Source organism: Archocentrus centrarchus, chromosome 7 (genome assembly GCF_007364275.1).
Source record: "Archocentrus centrarchus isolate MPI-CPG fArcCen1 chromosome 7, fArcCen1, whole genome shotgun sequence".
Classification (NCBI taxonomy): Eukaryota; Metazoa; Chordata; class Actinopteri; order Cichliformes; family Cichlidae; genus Archocentrus; species Archocentrus centrarchus.
The window spans coordinates 6551578-6575754 of record NC_044352.1 but is presented as its reverse complement, the minus strand read 5'-3'; the positions used below and the strand labels follow the sequence as shown (position 1 = coordinate 6575754).

General features: G+C 40.0%; 2 protein-coding genes across 3 annotated transcripts; both read left to right on the top strand.

Moving 5' to 3' along the window:
- Nucleotides 1-1102: 1102 nt before the first annotated feature.
- Nucleotides 1103-11841, top strand: sarnp (SAP domain containing ribonucleoprotein). Of its 2 annotated transcripts, none has more exons than XM_030733424.1 (11): nt 1103-1208; nt 2883-2982; nt 3202-3260; nt 3358-3428; nt 4955-5006; nt 5992-6065; nt 6708-6742; nt 9696-9718; nt 9818-9886; nt 10942-11028; nt 11127-11841. In XM_030733424.1, exons 1-11 carry the CDS (start codon nt 1176-1178, stop codon nt 11166-11168), a joined length of 645 nt encoding a protein of 214 aa, XP_030589284.1. In that variant the 5' UTR covers nt 1103-1175; the 3' UTR covers nt 11169-11841. The 2 variants fall into 2 exon arrangements, with proteins under 2 accessions (XP_030589284.1, XP_030589285.1); XM_030733425.1 differs by having other exon boundaries at nt 3217-3260; nt 11127-11837.
- Nucleotides 11842-12437: 596 nt separating this feature from the next.
- On the top strand, nt 12438-23236 carry ccnt1 (cyclin T1). The gene is made up of 10 exons (XM_030734274.1): nt 12438-12487; nt 17499-17791; nt 18455-18536; nt 19176-19304; nt 19814-19874; nt 20440-20502; nt 20588-20633; nt 20794-20957; nt 21079-21149; nt 21249-23236. Exons 2-10 carry the CDS (start codon nt 17619-17621, stop codon nt 22545-22547), a joined length of 2088 nt encoding a protein of 695 aa, XP_030590134.1. The 5' UTR covers nt 12438-12487; nt 17499-17618; the 3' UTR covers nt 22548-23236.
- Nucleotides 23237-24177: the final 941 nt, after the last annotated feature.

Here is a 24177-nt window from a genome sequence, read left to right as displayed (position 1 = left end):
TTAGCTACACCTATTCAACTGCTCATTAATGCAAATATCTAATTAGCCAATCACATGGCAGCAGCTCACACTCAGCAGGTTGACTAGACATGGCCAAGTAGACCTGCTAATGTTCAGTCTGAGCATAAGAATGGGAAAGAAAGTTGCTTTTGAGACTTTGAATGTGGCATGGTTGCTGGTGAGTATTTCAGAAACTGCTGATTCACTTGGATTTTCCCACACAGCCAACTCTGGGGTTTACAGAGGATGCTATGAAAAAAAGAGAAAATATCCAGTGAGTGGCAGATCTCTGGGTAAAAATGTATTTTTAATACCAGAGGTCAGAGGACAATGGCCAGACCACTTGTTACAGCCAAGGTATGCAGAAGAGCATCTCTGAATACACAACACATCAAACCTTGAAGCAGATGGGCTACACCAGCAGAAGACCACACTGGGTGCCCCTCCTGTCAGCTAAGAAGAGGGAAAACGAGGCTACAGTTCACGCAGGCTCGTTTTCACGCAGGCTGTGGACAACAGAAGATTGGAAAAATGTATCAGTGGTTCAAGCTGGTGATGTCATGGTGTGGGGGATATTTTCTTGGCACATTTTGGTCATACTGTTGGCTCAGCATTGTTTCAACGTTGCAGCCTACCTGAGTACTGTTGCTGATCGTGTCTATTGTTTTATGACCACGGTGCACCCATCTTCTGGATGCTTCCAGCAGGAGAACATGCCATGTCCCAAAGCTCAAATCATCTTAAAATGGTTTCTTGAACATGATAGTGAGTCCACTGTATTCAAACGCCCCCCACAGTCACCAGATCAATCCAAAAGAGCACCTTTGGGATGTGGTGGAAAAGGAGATTCACATCATGGATGTTCTACCAACAAATCTGAAGTGACTATTTGACGCAATCACATAGTCACTTCAGACTATGTGGACCAAAATCTCTGTGGAAGGTTTCCAGCACCTTGTTGAATTTATGCCATAAAAAAATCAAGGTAGATCTAAGGTTTATATTTACTTGTTTTTTTCCCAGATCAATACTCTTATGTTCTGTTCATACAGACGCCTGCAGGGTATCATCCCCAGCAGCGGGCGGCGCTGTGACGAACTGAGTGAGACTGGTGGCGCTGAGAAGGAGAGCAGCTCCGGTTTGATTGGAGGAAGTAAACACATCAACAAAGAAAGATGACCGAAGTGATAGAGCTGCATAAGCTTAAGGTTGGTACTGCCCTAAATTATGCAGTTTATTTCACGCATTTGGTCGTTTTTTTAGGAGAGGATAGCTTGTAACCGAAGTTGAATGCAGGACCGGAGGTCGGGGTTGGGTTAATTGACCGGTTTGAAGAACAAATTGACGGCCGGCTGTGAAGGCGAGCACCCGGCATGTGTTCAGAGCGCTAATGGTAGGCTAACGTTAGAATACATCAGCTGGGAGCGGATAAAACCACGGGTACATTATGAAATTAATTTAAAATGACAAAGGCTGTCATATGCAAAGTTACGCACTGCTTATGTCCTTCTGTAATTTAGTTAACAGCTAAGTTAGCTTGACCGAAATTAGCCGAACATTAGCTCGTAAAAGTGCAGCTCCCGTCACTCGGTCTCTTGACTTTATCCAAAGCTGGTTTGAAACGCTGCCGCCAGACTCTTTCCCCTGTGTGGACTTAGTATCAGTGCTTTACAGCCAGATTATAGTTGAACATTTTATTGTTTATTTTTAAGTGTCCGCACTTGTTTGGCGCCTGTGGGTAAGTGAAAGAATAACTCAGGCCGGGAGTTTGGCTCCATCGCAGGCCACACAAACTAAAGTGAGCAGTATGTGTAAACCCCGTGTGTTTATGACATGAGATATAATTGATTTATCACCAAAAATGTTGAGATTCCTGAGTCAGAGCAGCCAAAACATTAAACACAACCTACAATAAAAAAGTATTAAATAAAGTCGAATAGCCCAAATTAGACAATGCTTCAGAAAAACATGCCAGCATGTGTTAAATAACATTAAATTTATTGAAAAGGTGCTGAAGAGATGGATTGTATAATTTGGAATAGAAGTTTCATAAAAAGCAAGTGGTGCAGCTTTATTTACTTAAATGGATTCCTTATGTGACTTAATCCAGTTTGTTTTGTGTGTAATCATGTGTTGTGTTTTCATATTTGTGCGAGGACTGGGGACATCTGTGGATAATGATGCCCTTGCCGAGGAGGCAGGAGAGTTATGCTTAGAGACAAGATTGTTGACTGATAGGGGTGTTTTCATTCATTAGTTATTGTCAGAATTTTTTAAGAATAAGTTGTCACAGCACATATATAACTGCTCTTTGTGCAGGTGGTCATATTCCTCTGATGCACCCTGACCAAGATTTGTTTTCCACAACAGAACTGGTTCTCAAGTCCCATTCCCCTCATGAAAGCAAAATCAATCCACATGAGATGGGTGCTGCAGTGCATTACTGACAGGGAGAATGATGAGTACTCATTCTTGTTTTGGGGTGGCTAAGGCGCAGGATGTAGAGCAGGTCAGCTATTAATCGGTTCGATTCCTGGCTGCTCCAGTCTGCATGCCACAAATATCCTTGGCAAGATACTGCACTCCAAGTTGCGCTCTGATTCATTCATTGGAGCATGAATGTTAGATAGAAAAAAGTGCTTGTATAAAAGGGTGAATGAGGCATGGTGTATAAAAGTGCTTTGAATGTTTGGAGCAGAGTAGAAAAGTGCTGTACATTATACTTCTTTGAAGTTCACCTTAGTAGTAGGTGCACTGTAGTGTTAAAAATGTTAAAATCAATGAGTCTAAGTTACATGCATTTCATTGCTATTTTAGACCATTTTATGAACAGAAATGTCTGCCGTGTTTAACTAAATGAAATCTGGTGTTTTTGTTTGTAGCTTGCTGAACTGAGGCAGGAATGTGATGCCCGAGGTTTGGAGACCAAGGGAAACAAAGGGGAGCTCATCGCCCGACTCCAAGCCTATCTGGACGAACATGGTGAGGCAAAAATACCGTTCATACTGTGACTCGTTTAGATTCTATGCACACACAAGACCTCCAGAGGCTGTTACAGCTACATATGATGGGGTTGAGATAAATTATTTCTACAGACAATGCAGATACATAGTAAGAGTTTTTCATGGTCATTTTTTTCTATCTTCTATGCATTTTTAAAAAATACTCTTTACGTATGCCTTCTTTTATTTTCTTCTCCTGTACTCCAAACAACAGAGGAAGATGTGGACGTAGATGATGTGCTTGCAGAGGATGCAGCGGTAATTCATTTTCCCACAATATGCTCTCAAAAAGTCCCCCTCTCAGCCCTCTTCAGACCTTGTGTGGGAGTAATTCATATCTTGATTTTCTTCTCAGGACTTCACTAAAGTTGAGAGTTCCAACAACGTAAAAGAAGACAAAGACTCTGAAATGACCGAGCCCGAGCCGTAAGTTTATCTTTAAGTCTACATCCTTTTTATTTTTTCTTCTTTACTTTTCGACTGTGGACAACAGGACATTGGGCCTCATTCATTAATATGTGTGTAGAAATGTTCTTACTAACTAAAAAAAAAAAGTGTACATAAAAAATTGCTGTCAGTTTTATGAAGCATACACACCAGCCAATAATCGTTACCACACAATACCAGCTCTTTATCCTCTTGAGGATATTCGAGAGTGCACGGGAAAATTTGCCCAACCAGTCTACGTGTGTTTATGGACTTAAACACATGAGAGAGGGCATTCGACCACATCCCTCGAGGAGTCCTGTAGGGGTTGCTTTGGGAATATGGGGAATCAGGCTAGGCTGTTCGGCCTCTGTCCGACTGTAGTGAGGGCTTAGTTCATAGTGCCAGCAATAAGTTCAACTCATTTCTGGTGAAGGTTGGACTCAACTAGGGCTGCCCTTTGTAACAGATTCTGTTCATAGTTTTTATGGACAGAATTTCTGGGTGCAGCAGAGTTGCGATGGGTTCAGTGGTCTTAGGATCTCACCTCTGCTTTTTTGCAAATTATGTTGTTCTGTTGACTTCATCAGACGGTGACCAGTTTAAACTGCAGCCAAGTGTGAAGCAGCAGGAGTGAAGTGTCTCAGAGTCTTGTTCGTGAGTGAGGCAAGGAAGAAGTGGGAAACTTGCTAGACGAACTGGTGAGGTGTCAGCAGTGGTGCTAGTGCTATACTGGTCTGCTGTGGTGAAGAGAGTGCTGCGCATGAAAGTGAACAAAGGAGATGAGCTAAAGGAGCTCAGTCATTCAGGCGGGGCTTAGAGTAGTCTCGATTCTCCTCCATATCAAAAAAGTTGTGGTGGTCTGGGCATCTGACTAGGATGCTTCCTATGTGAAATATTTCAGGAATGTCCTAGTGGGAGGAGGGCTCGGAGCAGACCAAGGATACAGTGGAGAGATTATTTCTCTCGGCTTGGGGACGCCTTATAGTCCAACCAGAAGAGCCTGGTGTCATGTTAAAATAAAAACCTTTTCTGGAAGTCCGCCAAATATCATTTTTGAAAAATGTCGGTCAGGTGGGTGTTTATTGGAGGTTCACACAGAGCTGTTTTTGAATGCTGAAAGAAGTACCCATACTGGGGTTGTTTAACTGTCTTTGAACTGTATATTTGTACTTTTGTACACCATAAAATAGATGCAGTGTAAAACACAAAACGTATAAAATGCGCTCAGGTCAAAGAAATGTCCATTCACTTTCTGGCATTTATATCACGATAAACAACTTGGACAATTTCATCCATTTAGACATAGAGTAATGTGAAATTGGCAAAACGGGCTCCAGAAGAGCAACTGCAAGAATAAAGAGTGTTTTGCAAAATTCTTCATTTTTAGGGTTTCTAGGCAGCCAGCAGAAACTGAAATTTTTGATTTGTTATGCATCTCGTATCGTCTGTTTTGGTATGAACGTATCAGCACTGCACATTACATTTTCTTTTTGATGTTTGAAATGTAACCTTTCTACTTTCAGACCTGCTGAGAAGAAGGTGGTGAAAATAGCTCCTCCATTATCTGCCAGCGAGGTGTGTACAACGTGTTTGCATGCACTAATGACAGCTCTCATTCATAAAGCATTACGAGCATGTTAGAGTTTAATTGGAAGTTTTTAATTGCTGATCTGATTTCAGTGCATAACATAATTAAGTGTCAGGTTCTGTGCGTGTCAGAGGAGAATTTCTGCACATAGTATCATCCAGTGGTCTTCACACGGTATTTTTAGGATACCTGTGAAAAACCGCTGAGGTCATTTTTGTTTAATGTTCCCAGATGTTTCAGGACATCATGGTGGACGTCTGCATCAACGGTCTCTTCATGGAGTACAAGTTCAGGGTGCACAACCCTGGATATGTTTTTTTTGTTTTAGATTGACTATGCTCCTGGTCCCACTCTTTCCTTCAAGGCTGGAAACTGTAGATTAACTGAAAGGTCTCATCATCAGTAACGTTGCCTCTATACAAAAAAAAGCTTGGTCTTTGCTGTCTCTGTAAGTTTGCAGAGCAGGAGAACATGACAGATGCATAGGAGCAATCTTTAAAAAAGGGAAAAAAAAAGTGGCTGGCAGAGATGACCTGCAAGGGGAAATGAGCCAAATTAAAATTGGTTTTGTTTTGTTCTTTTGGTCAGTTCCTCTTATTTTTGTATCACACCTCGTGCATTTTAAATAGCAAAAATAATAACTCTGCTTAGGAAGTTAATTCACTTGCAGGTATTTTCAGTCTTTCTGAGTCACCATGTCATCGCCGTCCCAACATATTTCTGTTTTTATGGTGATTTGACAGGGCTGACAACCTCCCAGTTTATTGCAATAACATTTTTACACATTTTAATCAACTATCTGTCACTTCAACTTAATTCAGTGGGATTAAAGAGAGAGAACCTTTTATCCTTGTATTTGTTCTAATATTTTAGATATCATAAGACATCTTCATGCTTCATGTACCGCTTAATTTAGCCTTGACATAATGTCCTTTTAAAAAATTTTTTTTTTTATACCCTTTTGTTGAGCAGCGACTTCAGAAGAGAGCCGAGCGTTTCAACCTGCCAGCTTCATCTGAAAGCAAGAAGGCCATACGTGCAGCAAGGTGAGGGCTTACCTCAGTAAAGCTTTAGCTGTAACTCACAGCTTTCATTATTACAACTCATTAAACACTATAAAAGTCATTCACTGCTTAATCCTACCTTATTGTTTAATGCTGGCACGATGTGGAAACTTTGTTTATTAACCTGTTTTTTGTTTGTCTTCAAAGAACTGTTAATACTGGCTGAAACTAGTAAAGTTACTGAAATACACGATGCAGCTAATTCATGGAGCACAATAAACGATGAATCGGCTGTATTTACTGTAAAACTGTTGAATATATCACAGAAAAATGGCTCAGGCATGGTGACTTTAATCCTTGAATTGTTTTGTTGTTATTATTATTATTATTTATTATTATTTATTATTTTAGTATCTTTTTTTATTGCTCCTAATTTTATTGATGTGCTGTTATTTGTCGGCCATCTGCGAAGCGCTTTGAACTGCACATATTGTATAAATAAAATGTGTTTGCATGACTAATGCGCCTTCTTTTTGACTCATCAGTCATTTAGCTGAATCAAATCTTGTTATTCATGATAGAAATGGTCATAATTTCACAAATGGCACCCATGAAGCCATAAAAACTGATTTCTTTCAATAAAAATATAAATTTAACTGAAATGTGCATTCTCTTATTTTGCAGGTTTGGCTTACCCGCTACTTCAAGTCCCTCCCCAGGTCTGTTGTCACTCTTCACACTTTACTAAACAGAAGTGAATCTAAATTATTTTAGATTCATCCTTTTCTGCTTGCTGAATGTCACGGCATGCAATCATTTGTGAGAGACAGTGAATTTGTAACATTAATGGTTACACATTTACCAATGTACACCACTCAAAACAAGATTACCACATAGCATTGTAACCAGTATACAGTTTATTGACTTTACTTGTCTTTCTATTTTATTCATGTTTTATTTCTTTTTTTAGTTGAACTGTCAAATGTACACGATGTGGGATTTGTATAAAATATTTGTATATGCCATATAGGTGTTGGCACTCACAGTGCCCAAGGCAATGTTTATGCAAAGTTTCATCAAAATTAGTCCAGTCATCTAAGGTGAGCTAGAGAACATACAAACATGCGTACTGTACATCCATCCATTATAGAATGATGACATTATAAAATGGTTTTTTTTTTTTTTTTTTACTATTGCGAACAGAAACTCAACTGTTTGTAAAACTTTATAAATGCCTCTTTTTTTTTTTTCGTAGTGCAAAAATAATAAAACAGTGAAAGCCAAAACTTGCACTACTGCTGGGGAAAAAAATCTGATTTTCATAAGTTAAAGGTATTTATTGTAAATCAGTGTGTTCAAACATAATTTAAAATCTTCCAGAACTAACCAAAACAGTCAACAGAATTTAAACAACTGCTATGAGTTTATATCCCAAAAAAATGCTGTATTGTGTTGAAGAGATAACGACTTAAGCTGAACTAGGGCCCACCTGGTCTTTCATGTAATACCAGTTTGCACCACAAGGTGGTGCAATGAGTCAGTCTAACCTTTACTTAAATGGGAAGGTCATTTGAAACAGATTCTTTGTTAAAATGGCAGCCTGGGAAAAGTCAAAGCCTATTAGGGGGGTGGGGGGGCTGCTGAAATAAATGTAGAGAGTTAAAATCACACATCAGGAAATATGTCAACAGACCCATTAGCGAACTCCTGCCCCGTTGTGGTGAAAGTGTAAAATTCTGCAGAGGGTTTGTGTTGGCTCATGTTAAATGCATTGATGTCTGTAACTTTCTTAATGTAAATGGCTGATTTAAATTGAGCAGATCTCAGTTTCAGCTTCTCACACACCTCCAAACAGCTTTTAGTGTAGCTTCTATTTTTAAATCACTCTCTGAAAGTCCAGTTCTGACCACTCCATTTGTGCCTCTGTTGAATACGCTGGCGAAACAACAGCCCGTTAACTGGATTTTCATTTTGTTGATTTTGATGAAGCTGCGAAGAGTCAAACCTGGGCAGTAGAGCAGACGATGGTAAAACTCCTGTGTTTTAATGCACTGTGTGTGTCAGCAAAGTTAAGACTGTTTCTGCTGAATGTTTTTGCCTCAGATGACTCAGGACGTTACAGTGGCAGTCTGTGTTTATAGTCTGACCCTGTGGGAAGAATTTGCTGTCCAGAACCATCAGAAATACTGAAAAATAATAAGTATTATACTTGTTTTAGCTCTCACTTGAAATGTTGCCTTTGGGCTTTAAAACTGTGGACTCATCAGGTAAACGCTGCTCGGTTGTAGCTGGAAAGTCAGCTCTCATCACTAGCGATAACATGATGTCCAGATGACTAAGTTTACGATCCGTGTAGAAATCGCAAAGAGCGCCGATTCACTGGTCAGGACGAGACATCCACAGCACGATCTAAAAATACCAGTCGTGCTGGAAGCCGTCTGGATGTGTTTGAGAAGATGACATTGAACTGGAGCCAAATCAGGTTTTTTTTTTTTTTTAAATGAGGTAGTATCTGGAACTGTTTGATTATTTCATATTCAGTGGCCTGTGGAGAACGGTGAGCTCAAACACTGAACCAGTACAGAAGATTTTTACACGTGTTTCTGTATGTGACTTTTATATAACTACCGTATTTTTCGGACTATACGTCGCTCCGGAGTATAGGTCGCACCAGCCAAAAAATGCATAATAAAGAAGAAAAAAACATATATAGGTCGCACTGGACTATAAGTCGCACTTTTTTGGGGGGAGGGGGGGGGGGTGGATGATATAACCCGAGACCCAGAGCAGAAATTCCATCTTGAACGGCAATTTAAAATAATAATGGATTAAAGAACAGGACGAACACGGTTACGCCTACGTTATGCTAACGTAGCACATTCAGCTACATGACGCACAACGAACACGTGTTCGGTATGTTAACGTAACATTAAGTTATTCAGATAACCATAGCATAAAGAACATACTAACAAGTTAACCAAACCATCAATCCATTGAATTCTTCATCCTCGGTGTCACTTCTAAACAATTCCCGTACACTCCGTAGACGAAGCGCCGCTTCCTCTTCTGTGTCGCGTTAGTCAGACTCGTCGTCAGCTGCAGTTCCAATTATTCCAGCCTTTCTGAATCCCAACAGGATGGTTTGGTTGTCACTGAAGCCCATGTTTTCTTGATCCATCCAATGACTTCCAGGAAAGTTGGGTGGCGCATCCTCCCAGTTGCTGTTAAGCTGTGCTCTCCATCCATCATCCACTGCGCCCACAGGTTACGCAAGACTGCCTTAAAGCTGCAGTTCACGGAGATGTCAAGTGGCTGGAGTACTTTGGTTCATGTGTTATAAATGTCACATACACGTCGCTCCGGAGTATAGGTCGCACCCCCAGCCAAACTATGAAAAAAAGTGCGACTTATACTCCGGAAAATACGGTAGTTTAAAAAGAATAGAAAAAAAAACTGCTTCTGAAAAATTGTTAGTGCAGTAGTTTCCATTTAAAGTGAGATTTCAGGTTCAGCTAATAAGTTTGAAAAGACGCCCGTGTTTCTGTTCATTTGACAGGTGCTGAAATAAAAACTGCTAAACATTGTGGATTTAATCTGTTTTGTTCTGAGATTGTTTATTGTGTTCTCTTTGTTTTTTTCCTCACTGTTTTCTGCTTTCTGTCTTCCAAACAGGTGTCGTTGCAGACAGTAAAGCTGTAAGTGTTGAACAACCTTTTTATTAACTGCTGATCATGTCTTTCTTTCTTGCTCTGCTTGGTTCAGATGTTTATTCATCATTTTTGTGTCTGTTAAAGGTGAACGTCGATCAGCTGAAGAAGAGAGCAGAAAGATTTGGCGTGAACGTCTCATCTATTTCTCAGAAGGTGAGCTTGTGTGGTTGTTTCCGTGGAGCATAAATTCCTGGATTTGGGTTCGTGCTGGACATTCAAAAGCCTCAAATTAAAATAATAATGTACAAAATCAATTAATGAAAAAGGTAGGCTAATGTGATACATATAATAACACAACAGATGTAGCTTATCCCTAAAAAGCATCCCAAAAATGCAGAATTTCATGGTACTTTGGTCAATAGTTTAATCAAAACATTAAGGCAACCTTTAGGTAATAAATGCTGGAGTGCACAGATCAAAGACACATCTCCCAGTGTCTTATTTTGTCTCATAAAATTGAAAGAGAATCATTTTGCTGTATAGAAAAAAGGCATTAACTGCTGTCACTCATAGATTATTGGACAGCTGAGAAGCTGTATACACAACTATTAGCTATGACCTGTTTATAAAAGCCTGAATATATGTTAAAATTTTAACAGTTTTTCTTTGCTCTGGTCTTAGAAAGCATGGATTTTGAGTTTTAAAATAGTTCAAGAACCCTGATGGATGTAATACAGATGATTTTGAACTTTTTTGCCCTTCTGGATCTTAACTTTGACACAAACAGGATTCTATCAAACAAAAGCTCCTCATCACAAACCTCAGCTTTGATTCGAGCCTTACTTATATTCTCCTTCAGGAGCCAGACAAGAACAGTGGGTTGAAACCTGTTGGATAATCCTAATTTAATCCCCTTGACTAATTCACGAATTGCCACAAGACTCTGTTGGTTGGTCGCAGCTGCTGTTGCTGCCGCTTCTCAGTCAAATCTGTCATCAAGGCTAATTAATAAATCTGTCTATTCCCAAGAAACGGTAACCTCAGATAATTACTGACGAACAGGAGCTGCTGCTTGGGTTGCAGATCTGTAGGTTTTGAGTCCACATATCCTTCATGAATATCACAGTAACATTAAAACAGTTCTAACTTTTCTTTATTCCAACAACTTTAAAGGTTATTCTGTGTTCTTTGTTCATAGCATTGTTTCAAAACATAAAGAAATGGTTTTCACCAAGCATTAAGAAGACACTTTTTTTAATCTTTCTCAGATTGAAGAGGATGAAAAGCTGATGAAGAGGAAGGAGAGGTTTGGGATCCTGACAAGTGCTGGTTCAGTCGGCGGAGAAGACGTTGAGGTGAGATTTTGTTTTTGTGCGATTCATATTTTAACACATTACCAAATAATTTAACCGTGGTGAATGAATTAATGTTTTCTTTCTTTTTGTCTCTGCAGGCAAAGAAAATGAAGCGAGCAGAAAGATTTGGAAAAGTGTAAATAAAGTTGGAAGGGTTTTTTTTTTTTTTTGTTGTTGTTTTTTGCAAAGGCTTTTTGTGACTGTACACCTGAAGGTGACAAATAGGATTCCTTAAAATCAAAAGTACAGTTAAATATAATGATAAATGGGGTTGTTGCATTAATTCAGCTGTTTGGGAAAACGCTGTTTTTTTTTAAATTGAACCTCAAGTCCAAGAAGGCCATTTTCTGTGTCCTGTGAGACTTTTAAGATCATGATTTACAGTTTTTCTAGCTTGTTTTTGTTTTTGTTTTTTGTCAGAATTAGAGGAACAGTTTGAGCTTCTAAATAATCCAGAAGTTTCTCTCTGTTTTAAGGTTTTTGCTCATTTTTGCAGCAGTAATACTGTAAGTGTATATCAAGCAAATAAATTAAGAAGCAGCTGCTTTACAGTAAAAGCTGATTTTTAATTTTCCTTCATGTATTAATTAATCATCATGTATTAAGATAAACTGCCTGATCAAATTTGACATTTGGATGCTTTTTTCACGCTGTTTCAGTTATGACAAACCATGGAAGTGATGACAGATTAAAACACAAAACAATGGTTGAAGAGGAAGAAACTATATTTCTGATTATTGACTGTAATTTGTTCTCACTGTGTATTTAACTGTACTTTTGATTATTGAGGGGGTGGGGGTGGGGATCACTGGTACACTGATTCAGTTATCTGTCCATTTTATAACATTTTGTGATTTAAAATAAATTTTCAAATTTTTGATATCTGCTTTCTTGCTTTTTTTACTGTTATTGTGGGTGTTTAATCATCAGTATGGACATTTTAGTACTAAAGAACAACACATCTAAAATTATAATGTGAAAATCTCGTTTCTGTTTTCTTCAAATGGTTATTTAAATTTGGCTGGAGTTGTATATTCATAGAAGTGTGTGATCATTAAGAAAGACTACATGTGACCCAGTGTCAGGCAAGTTAGGCTACGTTCACACTGCAGCCTGAAGTGACCCAAATCCGATTTATTTTTGCCTTCATGCGACCTGTATCCGATCTTTTCATGCCAGTCTGAACAACACAGATCGGATTTTTTCAAATGCGACCCAGGCCACTTGGATATGTGGTCCTAAATCCGGTACGTATCCGATCTTTTCAAATGCGACCTGTGTGTGTACGGCCAGGTCGCATTTATCCGACCTGCACGTCATTGATACTTGACAAACGTCACTATTCTGCGTCCCGTTACGCGGACGCGGGAAGGAAAACGTGTGACTTCCGCAAACATTGAGCGCGCTCGCTACATGTGACGTTATCGGGTCCTCTACTCCGCATGCGGGACACTTTCAGGTGCGTCTGCTGTTCACACACAGATCACATCCAAGTCGCATATATTTGGAAATGTGAACGACCACGCAAAAAAATTCGGATTTCACAAAAAATCGGAATTGGGTCACTTCAGGCTGCAGTGTGAACTTAGAGACCCCAGTCAGAAGGTGCATGATTGCAAGGTAGTCTAAATATTTCAGAGTTAACAGAAGGAGGCGGACGTGTTTCCAGAGCAATGATGCAAATGACAAAGAGCATCTGGGATTAAATGACCCCCTAATGGGCGCTGATGTTACACAGGGATCGAACTCGGTTAACGCTTCACTAAAGGGGGCGATGGACACACATCGCAGTAACGAAGCATCTGACAGTCCTTTACTGTGTGCAAAAGCACCAGAGAAATAAACTAAAATCTGTAAATAGCATAGGCATAAAGCCCCAGAGTGCAAAACCATGCCAATTGTGCCAACTGACAGTTGCATTTCTTTTATAAAGAAATTAAAGATTTGTCTGCACTGTAAACCCCAAATAATAATAATGTAAAACAACCTTTTATATAGCAGTTACATGGGCAGTTTGAGTTTCTCCTTTTGGCAGCCTTTTTCTGTTTTAACATTTTTGCAGCTGGTAAAAAAAAACCAAAAAAACATTGTTTTTCATACCTTTTTTCAGGCAAATCACCTTCCTGCTGCCATTTCAGAGGAAACACCTTTGAGGTGATCGGGGCAAATCATTTTTCCTCCTCAGATTAGTGGATTATTCATGTTACAGTCTAAACTCGTGCATAAAACAAATCTGGATATTTTACAACTGAAACAGTTATCCTGGGCAGGTTTTACTGTGAAGCAGCTGCAGAGAGGTTTACATTAGCAAAGGGCCAATTAGTTCCTAAATAAAGGGTTGGTTTCAGTCCTGTTTGGGACATTTAGATGTTTGTTTTGTTAATGAAAACGAAATTTTGTGGACTGTTCCCAGTATACCAAATGATGTTATCACTGTGATGACAGATTAAACCACCTAGCTTGCAAAAGGTAGAAGATTTTATACTTCAGCTGCACTGTAAAACTAAAATAATAATGACAGAAAGGTGTACAAATACTAACTAAAACTAAAAAGCAGAAAAGTATATATGAAAGAAAAAAACAATATCCAGATTATTAAAAACCAGTGAGCCATGATAGAAGACCAATAAAGAAAATCAAAAGACATCAGTCAAAAATAAAGCCCATAAAAATTCATTTTTTTATATAGTTTGAAGGACTGGAAGCTCATATGGGCAACATTTCTGCTGTGTAGCTTGGGATCGGAGCCAGACAAGCTTTAAAAGTGATCAGAAAAATCTTGAAATCAATTATAAAACATACAGGAGAGAAGCAGGGTTGGAATGATTTGGTGCTAAAACCAGCATGAAGCTTTGCTGCTGCATTTTGAAGTGTTTGCAGAAAGTAGGGGGTAGAAGACAAGAAAAAGAATGAGATTATCTTTATTATTTCACAGTGTGTGCTGTTACTTAGCTCCAATAGTCTCAAACAGTATGTGCAGTTCAGTGGTGGGTTAAGTGTTGTTGTGTTTCTTTTTTTTTTTTTAATCCTCACTGTTAAAAATGTTGCCCACTCAGGGTTATCTGTGTTTGACACTGATTAAAGTGGTTTTATGGTTTTGGAGCCACATCACGCCTGCTTAATGTGCCCTAACCAATCCAGCCCCCCACCCCGTCAACTGAAACCTACACCCACCTCACAGCTCACAGTACAGAAAGAGACCGCCCCCGTCTGCATTGATTTCATGAGAGAATGAGGGTGATCGTTCTCAACGACTCTGTATTGATGTGCAGCTTAAACTGGCTGCAGTTTGCTGGGGGACAGCAGCAACCCCCACCACTTCCACCCAAATACAATACAATCAAGAGTGGGCTTTTACCATCAGTGCTCTGTGACAATGCAGATGATACTGCGTGGGCAGCTGACAATGCACGAATCAGTTCCCTGACATATGCATGGCTTTTCAGTCTGTCATCAAGCACACCTGTTTCAGTGTGAAAGCTCCCATTAACCAAAGAAAAGAAAAAGGTTTCCTTCCCTGCCTGGAGACTTGCAGACATGTGGGTAGATGTGACCTGCTGCAGGTGACCTCTCCACAGGAAACGTGGGATCGATTTTTGGCACATTAAAAGTGCATTTCATCTTTTGTATTATGCTTGATTGCCTGAGAATATTGCCCAGATTAATACATTTAATTTTAAATAAAGAAATTCAGTGATTAAATGTGTGCATCGACTGCACACTTTTTAATGGTGCGTGATACTCCACATCATTTATCGATTCATTTCTCTTAATTTTCTTTTTGTATCCACACGCTCCAAAATATTGTTGTGTGACAAAATCCTGAAAGTGTGAAACATTTCTTAAAACATACATAGACACCTATGGATATATATTTTTTTAAATTTACATTTAATGTCATTTTAAATAAGATTTATAATACAATTAATCAGGTATTCCTGAATCATTTTTATGAAAGGAAAAAAATCCCTTCGGGATGAGATCTGCTGGATCGCCTTACTTTTGGGGTTTAAGGATTCAAGTTATTCCTTGTAATTTCTCACCTGTTTGCCTTTTCCCACTTTGATATTGCAGCTTGCTGGAAGTAGCTCTCTCCCGTTGTGCTCTGGGACATGAGTTTGTAGATGTGTTTAAAAATAAAAATTATAATAAATTGTTATGAATGTAGAACCTTTAAAACAGGGTTGACAAAGTGCTTAAACAGATAAGCAAAATGTGAATTATGTTTCACTGTAGTTATCTGTAATAACTGCCTTACCAGTTTATCATGTGAAGAAAGTATTTTAAGATATAAACAGTCACCAGTCTTACCTTTTATATCACTGTTGTAGTGATAAAGGAGTAGTGATGGGTAATAAATGCAAGTGAAATAATTAAACTTTATTGCAAATCTTATCTCAGATTACTGAACAGGAGGAAAGACGCTTACAGGAGGAAGAGTCATCATAACACATTGCATCCATAGACTGTATATGAAAGATGGATGGATATGTGACACTAGTGCAGAAGTACCTTAAACCTACATTCAAGTAAATGGGAAAATGCCTACAACTCTGACTTTCCTGATGAGTTCTAGTGCTATTTTTCAATCATACTGAATAAAACATTAAGTCATTTTTTTAAATTATGGTCATTCTAAGAGTCAGAAATGAGGGCCATGCAGAACATGTGCATTTTGTCAATTGCATAGTGAGTAAGTGTGCAGTTTCCTGGGTGTCTGATGGGGAGTAGGTTACTCGATTGATGGCACCCATTTCAAAATGATAACTTCACTGGAGGAACATTGGTTGATGCAATAACCCTGTAATTATGGATGAATACCCCATTAATATTCATCCTAGTCACAATCTTATCAGGACCCACCCCCTCTTGCAACCAGTGTAGAATTAGAGATAGGTTAGCATGCAGCGCTTTTTATGGATTTCTACCTGTTTGGTACATCCAAAAGGTAAAAGATAAATACTCTGCAGTCATTGCTTTGATGTGCAAACTGTGATTAAATTGAAGGGGGGTGATGGTGTTGTTTAACTTTGGATCATCTCTTTGGGAAATTTCACTCATCAACCATTCAAGTGACTTCACTTCAGATGATTATCTGCCTTGATTAAGAATTTATGAAGGCAGGTAATTAACTGAATTGTTATTCCAGCTATAGCATCATCTTTTGAATCTGCTGATCATGGATACTTGGTCCTTAGCCGTGACTGGGGATACACAGGCTGACTTTTGTCCTACAAATCTGAGACAGTGGGCATGAGTTTAGTGTTAGTATAGAACTTTGTTTGGTTTATACAGATGGCCCACGACTGTGCTGTTAGAGGCCGACTGAACAGGCAAATGCATGAAAATAGAAGGGAAGAGAGCTCAGCTCTCTGTAAGTGCCCGTTGCTAATCATTTCTTGCCCAACATTTGCATGCTTTCAAAAAGTAAAGCCCCAGGCACAAAGGCCTAGACTGCCCCACCCAACGACCCAAATTTCTTGCGCCCTCCAGCAAGTACTAAACAACTGAATTTTAATGGAAGGCACCAGGGAATACACATTTATCCCTACCAACCGGTGACGGGGTTTTTGACTGTTTGTCTGGGCCTTAAGGATTTAGTCACCAAATGTCCTGTGCTGGTGGGGTTAAAATATTCCTGTATGAGGGCTGAATGGAATCTCCCAAATGACTCTGGGACAGTGTGTCTGTAGGCTTAAGTTTACTGATAATGATAAGTTTGTTAATAAAGCCCTTTGTGAATATAGCACTCTCTCGAGGAGAGATGGCCCAAAACTGTGCGCCTGGAGTCCCATATCATTGACCACCAATGCACTAGTCTTGTGTGTTAGAAAAGTTCAAAAGCAGTGAAAGGCTTGTGTTGCGTTCCACATGCCTCGGAAGTTGGATGTCAAAACTGGGAATGATGTTACTCCAGAGTTGAGCATTTTTCAGTAGTAAAGCCAGAAAGGGGAAATACAAGATTTGCTGTGTGAAATTCAAACATCCAAATTCAACTGGAATGCATTATTTGTTGCATATAGGGGTGGGCCTTAATGCTGAGTGGAATTCCCCAGCATGCACTGGGGCATTGTTTCTGTGAATTTAATGATAATAACAACTTTATTAATGCAGCACTTTAACAATGAGAATTGGTTTCTGTTTCACTGTAGTCTCTTTAATTGTTTTAAGTATTAAGTTTGTTATTATGTTGTATTGTTCCCTTTAGTTTACAGTTTGGGGCCGGGGGGTGGGGGTTGGCGGGGTTTCTGTAGTAGGGCAGCACCATGAAAAAAAGGTATGCACCACTTTGGTAAGTACCTGAGAAAAAGCGCGGGCGTGTACTTATGCAGGGCCAACAGATGTACCCCTGATGCTGAGCGGTGTATGGAGCACACGGCATTTAGCGAAGGATAGTAGCGTTCTTCGGTTGGTTTATTACAGCTCTTATATGTGCCAGAAGAAACTCGTCGCTATTTTTTGTTTTTAAGACATCTCTTCGCTTTGGAGACATCTGCTGGACCGCGGGTGGACGCAAGCTGACGTCGCCGCCCGCTGTGACGTGTGTTCCTGTGACGCGCAGAAATTTTAAACTCTTGTCCTTCTCAGTGATGGCGGCTTCGTTTCGCTCTCTCCCCGCAAGCAGTAACAACAAATGGTACTTCATCAGGCAGCAGATCGACAACAGCCCATCTCGGCGAGCTGGACTTGATCCCGACAAGGAGCTCTCGTACAGACAACAGGCGGCGAACCTGCTGCAGGACATGGGACAACGTCTCAATGTGTATCCTTTTGTCGTGAGCGCTTGCTAGCTCTCTAACTTTAGCTTCTCCCCCGAGCCGGCTCGGAGAAGGAGCGCGGCTGGTGTTTGTTAGTTTGTTGTTGTCGTCCTTTGTTCGACGGCTTCTCTTTTGTTTTTGTCATCCACATATGTTTAACGCTGTGGAATGTGGTTTTACGAGGTCTACGTGAGCATACAAGCGTGATCCGATAGCGGCGTAGTGGGCTAAACCCTGGGCCGCCGAGGCCTGTGTAGTCGGCGGCCCTCTAGGTTGTTAGCATGTTAGCGCTAGCTTTGCCGCTGGTAAATATCTACGAAGAAACGATATTTAGAGGAATAGCGTGTCATCCTTAGAAATATAGTGATGATGTATGTTTCATAATAAGTGTTGTAGATGTGTTAGTTTTAGAGAACATAGTTTTGTGTTTTTAAGCGTCTTATCCAGGCTATCCTGTGGCTAATGTGTTGTTTAACTTTCTTATTCTGTTGCTGTTTTCATAACATTCTTATCTACACTATATTTTAAACCTAACTACCCAAATTAAACTTTAATTATTTTTTTTCACACGTAGACGACTCCAGCCATCTTCACAGTATGCAGTCATTACAGGCGTTATGTAATTTGTTTCCACTGTTTATCTGTTTTCCTTAACTGCCATGTATTAGCTCTCAACTTACAATTAATACAGCCATTGTGTATATGCATCGCTTCTACATGATCCAGTCATTCACCAGATTTCACAGAAATGTAAGTAACGTTTTTCTTGCTTGTATTAATGCAGTTGTTTACACTTAAAATAGAATACAATAGAATGCCTTTGTCATTATACAGAATGTACAGTGAGATTGGAAGGCCACTCCTGTTTCAGTGCCACACCGTAGAAAGTCTTCACATAAATATATAAAATAAAATAGAATGTATAAACAAATAAAATAATTATATACATGTAAACATGGTGTACAGTGGGTGAGTATTGCACTTTTGTGAATGAATATTGCACATTATAGGAGTGATAGATATTGTTCAGTATGAATGATATAAAAGTTGCACTGAGATGCAGGTATTGCCCAGTTAGACTGGGTGAGTGTGTGATTTCAGGATGGTTATTGCTTTGGTGAAGAAACTGTTCTTGAGTCTGTTTGTTCTGGCTTTGATGCATTTGTAGTGCCTGCTAGAGGGCAGCAGGTCAAACAGCTCAAAGCCAAGGTGTGCGCTGTCCTTGATTGTTTTTGGCTCTGCTGAGGCAGTGGGAGGTGTAGATGTCCGTCAGATAGGGGAGAGGGCAGCCAGTAATTCTTTGTGCTTTCTTGACTACCCTCTGAAGCCTCCCTTGTCACTTAATGTGAACCAACTTTTAACTTTTTTCTTTTAAATCCCTACCACCAGGTCATCGCACCCGCCGCTCTGTTCCTGGCAGCAAAGGTAGAGGAGCAGCCCCGAAAGCTGGAGCATGTCATCAAGGTGGCCCATGCCTGCCTCAATCCTCAGGAGCCTTCACCAGATGTTCGCAGTGATGTAAGTATTTTGCTGCAGTTGTGCGAGGGAGGTTTTCTTTGTGTGTGTGAAGCGAGAACCTACAGTTTTACCTCTAGCCCTTTGGTATTAGTGGGCCACCTAATCAGCGACTCAAGTTTAGCAATTTCTTAAAGCAAACAGCAATCTTCTTTTTTCACTTGCATGTGATCTGAGAACATTTACTTGATCAGGTATTTGTTCTGAGCTGTTGAGGCTGCTTGATTACATGGGTTGAGAGAGCAAAAGGCAAAATGCACCTTAGCCTGTGTAGGTTTTCAGTCATGCAGGCAATGTCATGTCTAGCAGTTGTAAAACTCGAGCATCTGTACTTGCTATGTAGCTTTCCTCATCTCATGGCTTGTATCTGAGGCTTCTTCAACAAGCATACGCCAGAAAGCCTTTCAGACAGATGATCATAAATTGTTAGTCACATAGCGTGTCCAGTTGCTCTTGTTTTTCAACAATTGGAGGCCTCCCAGTGAGTAACGTGCCTGTCCTCTCAACCTCAGGCCTACCTGCAACAAGCCCAAGACCTGGTCATTCTTGAGAGCATAATTCTCCAGACCTTGGGTAAGTTTGGAAGGAAGAACTGGGTCCCTTGATTTCCCTCCAGAAAACATGTGATTGCAAGAATAGAGATAACCTGTTTTACTTCTGTTTGCAGTTTGCTGTTAGCAGCACTGGAAAGCGATATTTATGCTTCATAACTGAAGCACACACTTTTACATTTCCTGTTTCAGCTTTTTGATTTTTGTCACAGCCCTAACTTTTGACATTTTCCCTTTTTCGTTTGCGTATTTTTGAGACATTTAAAGAGGGATTTGTGAGCCTCGAAACAACTTTTTCCCTTCGTACATGCCATTAATTTTTTTAAAAATTTTTTTTTTCCATGTTCAGGTGTTGACATTTTCATGTTGTCCAGGATGTTTTCGCATGAAAAGTGACACTCCACTCTGACTCACCACCACTTTGTTTGATTTAACACAGTGCTAATTTTCTGGTTTTCAGGGACTTTGTTAATGTTATCTTTACCAGTGGGGACTGGATTTATATTCCATATGGATCATAAGTATAAGATGACTTTTGCATTGCATTTATTAACCTCTACCTGCATTTTCTTTCCTTTGTATTGCAGCTTTTGAAATCACCATCGATCATCCTCATACTCATGTTGTCAAATGCACTCAGCTTGTCAGGGGTAAGCACCAGTTTTTCAGTTTTGTGCAGTTCTATTCTCGCAAGTATTTATTCTCTGCATAAAGTGTTTCTCTCTGTTATTCCAGCGAGTAAAGATCTGGCCCAAACTTCATACTTTATGGCCACCAACAGGTATGTACAGCTCACTCACATATGGGTTGTCTTTCTATATGAACATTAGGCTTTCAGCTAAGTGTGTGTGTAATCATCCTAAGCTGAATACACTAATTGTCTGTTCTTTCCCTTTTTTTTTTTTTTTTTGCTTTTTTCTTGGATCTATCCTGCCATATAGCCTGCACTTGACTACGTTCTGCCTGCAGTATAGTCCGCCTGTTGTGGCCTGTGTGTGCATCCACCTTGCCTGCAAATGGTCCAACTGGGAGATCCCCGTGTCTACAGATGGCAAACACTGGTGGGAGTATGTCGACCCCACAGTTACTCTTGAGCTGCTGGACGGTATGTGCGATAAATGCTCTTAGTTATATTTTATAAGTATATTATAAACACACAAAAATGTGGCAAGTCCAAAGCCAGTATAAGAAATTAATTTAAGAGCTGATTTGGCTTTTTCTCTCAGAGCTTACACACGAGTTCCTGCAGATCCTGGAGAAAACGCCCAGCCGACTGAAGCGAATTCGCAACTGGAAGGTACAGCGCTCATTCAGCTGCTCTTTTTCTGGCAGAAATTCCTAAAGCATTGTGTGTACATTTTTATTGACTCACTTCAACTGTCTTTTCTTCTTTCAGGCTGGAGGCCAGACACCAAAAGTCAAGCCAAAGGTCCAGGAGGAGGGTGACCAGAGGGACGCCATGATCAGCATGATTTCCATGGCCTCGTCAGAGAGTACCGTGGCAGGCCTGATGAGCCTTTCTGCTCCACCTTCTGCCTCCTCTTCATCTGTGGGCGACAAGGACAGAAGTGCTTCTGGCAGCGCTCTGACTTGGAGTGGAAAAGGTCAAGCTGGATCCGAGCAGCAACCACAGCAGCAGCCTAACCATGAGGTCCACGCCCCTGCTAAGGTATCGCTGAGTGAGTACCGTGCCAAGAATGCTGACGTCCTGGCTGCCCAAAAGAGGAAGCTGGAGAACATGGAGGCCAGTGTCAAGAGAGATTATGCCAATGCTGCCCAGGCTCTCATTGGCCAGCAGCAGAGGAAAGAGAAGCAGCAGCAGCAGCACCACCATCATCCGCCCAGCTCTTCTGATATAGCCAACCCTTCACCCATCATTCTTAAAATCCCACTGGAGAAGGAGAGGCATGACAAGAGTTCTCTAAAAATGCGTTTCCCACTCGCTGGAGGATCAGCAGGAAGCAGCGGACACAGCAGCAGTGCTCGAGGCCAGGATCCTGACATCAAAGTCAAAATCCGAGTGCCTGAGAAGCAGAGGGGGAGTTCAGGAGAGGATGGCAAGAGCAGGGACAAGCACAGGGAGCGGTCTAACCACCACTACCATCATCATCACCATCACCACCATTCCTCTTCCAGTAGTGCCTCACTTTCCTCTTCACACAAACATTCATCTAGTTCCAGCGGGGCGCTGGGAAGCAGCAAAAAAGTACCAAGTGACTCCTCTAGAACAAGCTCATCATCTTCATCCTCATCCTCATCTGCCTCACGCAAGAGGACACACTCCCAGGATCCCTCAGCAGGATCTCACCCACCCTCCAAAGTGGGTAAGTCTGCTAGGAATCCTTACCAGTTATCTTCCTCCTCTGGACAAACTTTGGGTCACGGTTCTGACATTCTCCCCTCGCTGGGCCTCCCCCACCACCAAGGAACCTTTTCGCATTCCAAAAGCGACAAAACTGACACTAATGGACACAGTGCAGCTGGCGGAGCCCAGTCCAACGAGTACCAGGACACTTTTGAGATGCTAAACTCACTGCTGAGTGCACAGGGTGTGCAGCCGTCCCAGCAGTCTATGTTTGACTACAGATCCCAGTATGGTGATTATCGGTACTCCAGCAGCTCTAGAGGAAACAACCCCAGGCCCCCACCCCTGCCCACAGAGCCACCTCCCCCACTGCCACCTTTGCCCAAATAAGTTTCTGATCAGGAGACCACATTATGTACATTTTACTTGACATCTTGAACATCCATCTTGTTACATAAAGTGTTGTATGATATTTTCCAGCCGCCCAACATTTTTATAGTTTTCAGTGTGACAGCAGAGAAATGTACTAGGGAAACAAATGGGTTTTATGGTGCACTCATGGGGCAATAATTACAAAGAATGAAATAAAAAGAATTACAGGAAAGTGTAGATATTTTTTTTTTTGCTCAATTCAAATGATATGTGGTGAGAAGACCTGATTTAGAGTATGTCAGTGTGTGTGTTCTCCATCACATACCTGGTAGGTGTTCTTACTGATTTTTTTATAATGTTTTTTATAGGGTGTTATTTATTAATTGAATGATTTTAAAAAAACATAAAAAGGTCCCCTTTTCTACCTTTTTTAGGGTTAAACCTCTGTTCTTTTGGAGCAGATGGCCATTTCTTTAAGACTGTACAGCCTAGTTAGAGAGTGCATGTCTCCAAAGCCATCTTTTCAATATATTTTTTACTTTTAATATTTTTTCCCTTTTTTTTTTTTTTTTTTTTTTTAAGTAGCCATAAAAATGGCTTCATCCCTTGTGTATATCTGTTATATTTGCTGTGTTTGGTGATTTTAAGAAAATGTTTAAAAAAATGTTTAAAACAAACATTGGAACATTATATTTGCAAATTTGCAAAAAAAAAAAATATGGTGTAAATTAGGAAAAGCTTATACTTTTATTCTTTAAGTTTTTAAGTCTTGCAGTCATTGTTTTAAATGGTTGTAAAATATTCATATTTGGTTCTTGAATGAATACACTAAGTTCATACCAAGAACATTCATCTGTTCACAAACGGTTGAAACATATCTGTCTGCTATGGTCACAATGAAGGAAATGCCATCAAAAAAGAGCATCTGTCTACAGGATTTTTCTTTTCTTTTTTTTTCTTTTCTTTTTTTTTGGGTCATATTTCCTCAGGAGTTGTAGTTTTTAGGGTGATCACAGCTAAATGCAAAGAAATAAGCATCATATATGGAAATGTATAATTTTCAGTAGACAAGAAATCATGTCAGGAAAAACACTCAGACTTACTTAGACCCTGTTGAGCACAGTATACAGAGTTTTAACACAGTATAAAATAATAGCTCGTGTTTTTAATTTAACTGGGTATGTTTTAAATGTATAAACCCTAGCATTCACTCTGGTCTCATTTAATCATGTTAAATTTGTCTTTTGAGTCCATTCCTTTGAACTAAATTGGTGGGTGTTTAACTAGATTTTATCTACCCACATGCCATAGTTCATGATTTAAAAAAAAAAAAACATGTTTGCATGTTTTCTATAGTTCTGTAAAATCATGTGATCAGCAGGTTATTGATATACCTCCACTTCTTGAGCATGAAGGCCAATACCTGAATTAATGTTTAAATTTTGTTAGCCAGATAAGCAGGTTATCACCTATACTTTGAAAAAACAAAAAAAACACCTTTTGTTTAGGATAGTGCTGTTATTTTACAGTAATGTAGCACAACAAATCAGCCATACAGCTGTAATTCCCCCCCCCTCCATATATTTGAAAATGTGCTTGAAAAGAAAAGCTTCTTGCTCATGCAGCAGAGGTTTTATTTTTAACTCTT

Bases quoted from the DNA above. Each gene is read 5' to 3' on its own strand.
- sarnp (XM_030733424.1), top strand. From the start codon at position 1,176: ATGACCGAAGTGATAGAGCTGCATAAGCTTAAG. The intron at 3,261-3,357 runs GTAATTCATTTT...TTTTCTTCTCAG, and splicing joins TGCTTGCAGAGGATGCAGCG to GACTTCACTAAAGTTGAGAG. The intron at 3,429-4,954 runs GTAAGTTTATCT...TTCTACTTTCAG, and splicing joins GAAATGACCGAGCCCGAGCC to ACCTGCTGAGAAGAAGGTGG.
- ccnt1 (XM_030734274.1), top strand. From the start codon at position 17,619: ATGGCGGCTTCGTTTCGCTCTCTCCCCGCAAGCAGTAACAACAAATGG. The intron at 19,305-19,813 runs GTAAGTATTTTG...TCTCAACCTCAG, and splicing joins CACCAGATGTTCGCAGTGAT to GCCTACCTGCAACAAGCCCA. The intron at 20,503-20,587 runs GTAAGCACCAGT...CTGTTATTCCAG, and splicing joins ATGCACTCAGCTTGTCAGGG to CGAGTAAAGATCTGGCCCAA.